Source organism: Phocoena phocoena, chromosome 16 (assembly GCF_963924675.1).
Source record: "Phocoena phocoena chromosome 16, mPhoPho1.1, whole genome shotgun sequence".
NCBI classification, from domain to species: domain Eukaryota; kingdom Metazoa; phylum Chordata; class Mammalia; order Artiodactyla; family Phocoenidae; genus Phocoena; species Phocoena phocoena.
The window spans coordinates 46,491,976-46,496,470 of record NC_089234.1 but is presented as its reverse complement, the minus strand read 5'-3'; the positions used below and the strand labels follow the sequence as shown (position 1 = coordinate 46,496,470).

Below are 4,495 nucleotides of genomic sequence, written 5' to 3'. Positions count from 1 at the left end.
ATGATCCCATAGCTTCTGCTGCACTGGGACTGGTACAGAGAATGCATCTAACACAAGGCCACGGAAAGGGCCATGGTAACCACACATACCCAGATGACCACAAATCTATCTCCAAACTCTTCAAAGCCCCGGATCCTTCTAACTAGCTCCCTTCCAAAGGTTTCTATCATGAACTGAGCTTATTCAAAAGTGGGCTCATGGGCATCCCAGCAAATCTTGTCCTTTGGTGCTCCAAAATGGAACCCACATTCACCAACCACTCAGGTTAAAAAAAAAAAAACTTGGAAGTTGTTGTGGACAACTTCCTCTTACCACCCTCATCAAACACTAGCCCAAACCTGTGATTCGCATCTCCTAAATCTCTTCGAGTTCACCCTGCCTACAGCTCTTCAACTGCGCTCCTTGGCACCAGTGATGCTCTCTCATCCATTCTTGACCCTGCTCACCACAGAGATCTTTCACAAAGGCCAACCTGATTTGCTGAACATTCCTCAGGAGCTCCTTGCAGTTTTCAGGGGAAAAAAAATTCAAGTTCCATCCTCTTGGCTCCCAAACCCTACTTGACCTAACTGCCCACCTGCCTACGACAGAGAACATGAAGTTTCTCTCGTCAGGGGCTGGTTTCTCCGTATCTGGTCAGGATCCAGCCTCCTCTTAGTTGGCTCTTCTTTCCCCATTTTTCTTGCATTCCCTGCCTCCCTCTCTCTTTCGGATCATTCCCACTACAAATAAACGTGCTCTCTCCCCATCTTTGCCTTTTTGTAGTCTCCTTTTGTCCAGCTAAGCCATCATTGCTTTCCTTTTGAGACAAGCTTGCCAGCAGAGCTGTCTAATGTTTGTGTCCAGTGGTTCTTTGTGTGCCCACTACTGCCCCATGCCCGCCTGGCCTCTGCCACCCTCAGTCCCTGGCACTGCTCTCATCATAGCCATCAGCAACCTCCATGTGCCAAATGAAAGGAAACATTTTACCCTCAGCTCACTCCCACTCACTCTCACTTTTAACAGGGCTCACCCACTCCTAGAAACAATCTTTGTTAGTTTTAATGACTCTGAAGAAAACTCCTGGTTCTCACTAATTCTACCTGTCCTCCCAGCCTTTGTGAACACCTACCTCTTTGGAATGTTTTCCTTCCTCCACAATCAGCATGAGTTTGGGGGCCCTCCGCTGGGCTCCCCAAACCTCCTTTAGGTGATTCATCCCCTTGGCTTGCAATTGTCTGTCCTACCTGCCTCTCACTGCACGATTGGGGTACATGTCTCATCAGTATGCCTAACACACAGTGGGCCATCCATGTATTTTCTTGAATGAATGCAGCCCCCTGTAAGGGCAAAGAAAAATTCTGTAGCAACATTTTAAAACAGAGTTGACATATCTGAACGCATGCATCAGCAGGACTTACCCAGCCCCCATCTCTACCTCTGGGAACCTGCTGTCTCGGGATGTCCGTGCCAGCGTGTAACCTTCAGAAATGGCAATTTCCAGTGGGTCCAATAATATGATTCACTCAGTCATTGCCTTAAACTTTGAGTTATTCAAGTTTAATCCCATTAAAATAAGACATAGAACTAGGGCCTATGATGAGTTCCTAACAATGAAAAAATTAGGGCTGATGCTTCATTTGCAGTTGGCTCTCCTATGAGTCACAACCCACTAGACCCACCAGAAAAATTAAGAATTGCCTTGGCCACACGCTTGCGGGCTTCAGGTCTTGCACCCACCATCAGAAACACTTGATTCGGGTTTTGAAATGGACTCTAGCTGAAACGCTGTGCCCTTTGGAGGGTGCGTTCCCCGTCCCTTCTCACGGCCCTCCCATCTCGGCACGCTTCCTTCCCCGGCCCTCATCCTCTCTCCTTGCACCCGTGGCTGTGGTCCTGATGGCCGGGAAAGGAGCAGCTGCGGTGCCGGAGGTGAGCGCAGGGTGGGGCACATCACCTCCAGCTCATTGCTTCTCTGACCGTGACTGTGACGGAAGCAACTTGACATGGGGTCTTGGACTTTCACTACTGTCCGAAGTGCTCTGTCCCTCCTCCTCTGGCTCTTGCTCCTGCACTTGGCCCCGGGCCCACCTTCTCTCCAGCAACTCCTCGTAAAAGATCTGGCAGCTGAAGCCCTCTTGGATGCCATACTGGGCGTGCTCCAGCAGCACCTCCAGCGTGGGGAAGACCCGGCAGCAGGCCACACACCGCAGCCCGTGGTTGGTGGTGACCAGCCAGTCCGGGGTGGCCCGCAGCTCCTGCAGGCAGCACTCCAGGGGCACCAGCAGCTCCGTGTCGTCCGGCTCTGGGCAGGTGTTGTTCTTGCCATCTTCCAGTTCCCAGCGCAGGTCGGTGTTGGAAGCCATCTCAAAGGAGGAGCCTTTCCGCCTCTGCCTCTTGATGAACTCTGCTTCGTGGATGCGGGGCTGCCGACTGACCGGCTCAAAGCCACAGTCGGTCTCCCAGGCCACGGCCACACCCTGCACCGTCTTCACATGGGTGTAGAAGGCGCACATGCTTTGCCGGGCAGTGTCCTCGCCACCACACGTGCTGGAAGAGCATGACTGGTCCTGGGAGTAGGACTGGTACTCGGAGGAGGGCCGGGACGATGGCGAGCTGCTCCAGCCCAGCATGCCCCGACCCTTGCCCGAGAAGTAGATGTCCTCCTCGTGGGGAACGGCCAGGCCGGGCCACGGAGACGGCTCCTCTCTCTTAGATGTCCCTGGGAGGTGGAAGGACATTTGCATCGGTGCTGAGGAATCCGTGCCACAACCCACCTCAGGTCTCTGAAAGGATGCAGGCTCCAGGGACCCCTGGGCAGGTACTTTCTGCTCCCTGTGCCTGTTTCCCCATAAAGTGGGGATGAAATGCCTTTCTCTTGGGGCGAGGATAAAGATCAAATGTATAAACAGATATATCTTAAAGTTATGGATGTGATGACGGGGATCAAACAATGTATGAATGTAATATCCAAGCACTTGACTAAACCCGAAAAGGCCATCAACTGCTGAATGCAGACTGTGGGACACCTACCCACACAGGGCAATCCTCTTTGTTGATAAGAAGGAATAAACCACTGTTACATGCAAAACATGGATGAGTCTCTAATGCCTTCTGCTAAATGAAAGAACTCAGGGTAAAAAGGTCATAGAGTATTTGATCCCATTTAGATGACATTCTAGAAAAGGCAAAACTATAGGGAGACAGAACAGAACAGGGGTTACCTGAAGCTAAGGGCGGCAGGGGAACTGACCGCAAAGGGTCACTAAGAACTTTTAGAGGGTGATGAAAATATTCTGCATCATGATCTTTGTGGTGGTTAAACAAATGTGCACATGTCAGAATTCTTCAAACTGTACACAAAATCGGTGAGGTTTGTGTATTTAAATCACAGCTCAATAAAGCCAGTTTAGGAAGCCAGACTTGGGAAGTGCTTTGGCCAGGCCACTCAGCCCAACCTTCCCCTTGGCATTTGTAACATGTCTCGTCTTCCCCCAGGGGCATCTCACCCTTTCCTTGAACATCCATTGGATCCCGTCACCGTATAAGTGCTAAGTGCTTGCCACATTTTAACTCATTTAATATTAAAAAAAAAATCCTAAGAAATTCCATTGTTATGATTTTTGACAAATTAAGAAACTGAGGCACAGAGCATTGAAATGACTGATGGAGCCGGAGCTGGTGCCGGTCACTCAGTCCCAAGAGCCGGTGTGACCCTTAGGTGCTGCCCATGGTCATTTCAAATTGATGTTCTAGATTAACTTTAATCTATTTATTATAAAGGAATTTTTTACATCACTGCTGAAATCACAGAACTGACATGTCAATTCTGTTTTTTTCAAAGCACATTAAAATACATGACTAACATTTCAGGATTTCATCCTCATACCTTCTGAAATCACCTCATGTGCTCACAACAGCGGCCTCAGTCAGACCCATGTCCATTTTTATGGTCAACAAAGCACTTTGGTGACAGCACCAAGGGGCGATCTGGTGCCCTCCCCTCCCCACCCCCTCCAGGACCACCCTCTCAGGGACACATCAGCCACACCCCTTCTTTCGACCTACATGACCAGTGCACTTCCACGCTCTCCTCCACGGACCCTGGGCCGGCCAGGCTGAGGATGGTCCCGTCCGTTGGTGACTGTTCTCCCCTATGGTCCGTGAAGTGACGCTTCATGATGACAACAGTGCCCAGGGACTCAGAGCTCCAGCTGTTGGGTGAGAGTTGGCTCGGGCAGTGCTGAAGCCCTGCGCTGGCCCCAGGCCGAGTGGCCTCTAGGCATCCATGGTCACTAGGCTCCTGGCTTTATTCTGTGACCTCATCAGTGACACTGGTCTGTTCTGTGACCCATGGCAAGGACACAGACCCAGCCAGGATGCCAAGAGAGGCTCCCCACCAGGATCTCATTCCCTGTCGGGACCTTTCCTGCTTTGTGTATTGTCAGGGACTCAAACATAAAGCACAGACACACACACGTATAAACACATGTACACACAAATAGACACAAACACC

The 4,495-nt window shown here is 50.7% G+C and overlaps 1 protein-coding gene across 1 annotated transcript; it reads right to left on the bottom strand.

The window, feature by feature from the left end:
• Window positions 1-1,943: 1,943 nt before the first annotated feature.
• On the bottom strand, window positions 1,944-4,211 carry FAM170B (family with sequence similarity 170 member B). The gene is made up of 2 exons (XM_065894916.1): window positions 4,048-4,211; window positions 1,944-2,701 (listed from the first exon to the last, which is right to left on the bottom strand). Exons 1-2 carry the CDS (start codon window positions 4,157-4,159, stop codon window positions 1,944-1,946), a joined length of 870 nt encoding a protein of 289 aa, XP_065750988.1. The 5' UTR covers window positions 4,160-4,211.
• Between the last annotated feature and the right edge of the window lie 284 nt (window positions 4,212-4,495).

Coding starts and splice junctions, on each gene's coding strand:
- FAM170B (XM_065894916.1), bottom strand. CDS start 4,159: ATGAAGCGTCACTTCACGGACCATAGGGGAGAACAGTCACCAACGGAC. Junction 2,702..4,047: donor CGTGGAAGTGCACTGGTCAT/GTAGGTCGAAAG, acceptor TCCACCTCCCAG/GGACATCTAAGAGAGAGGAG.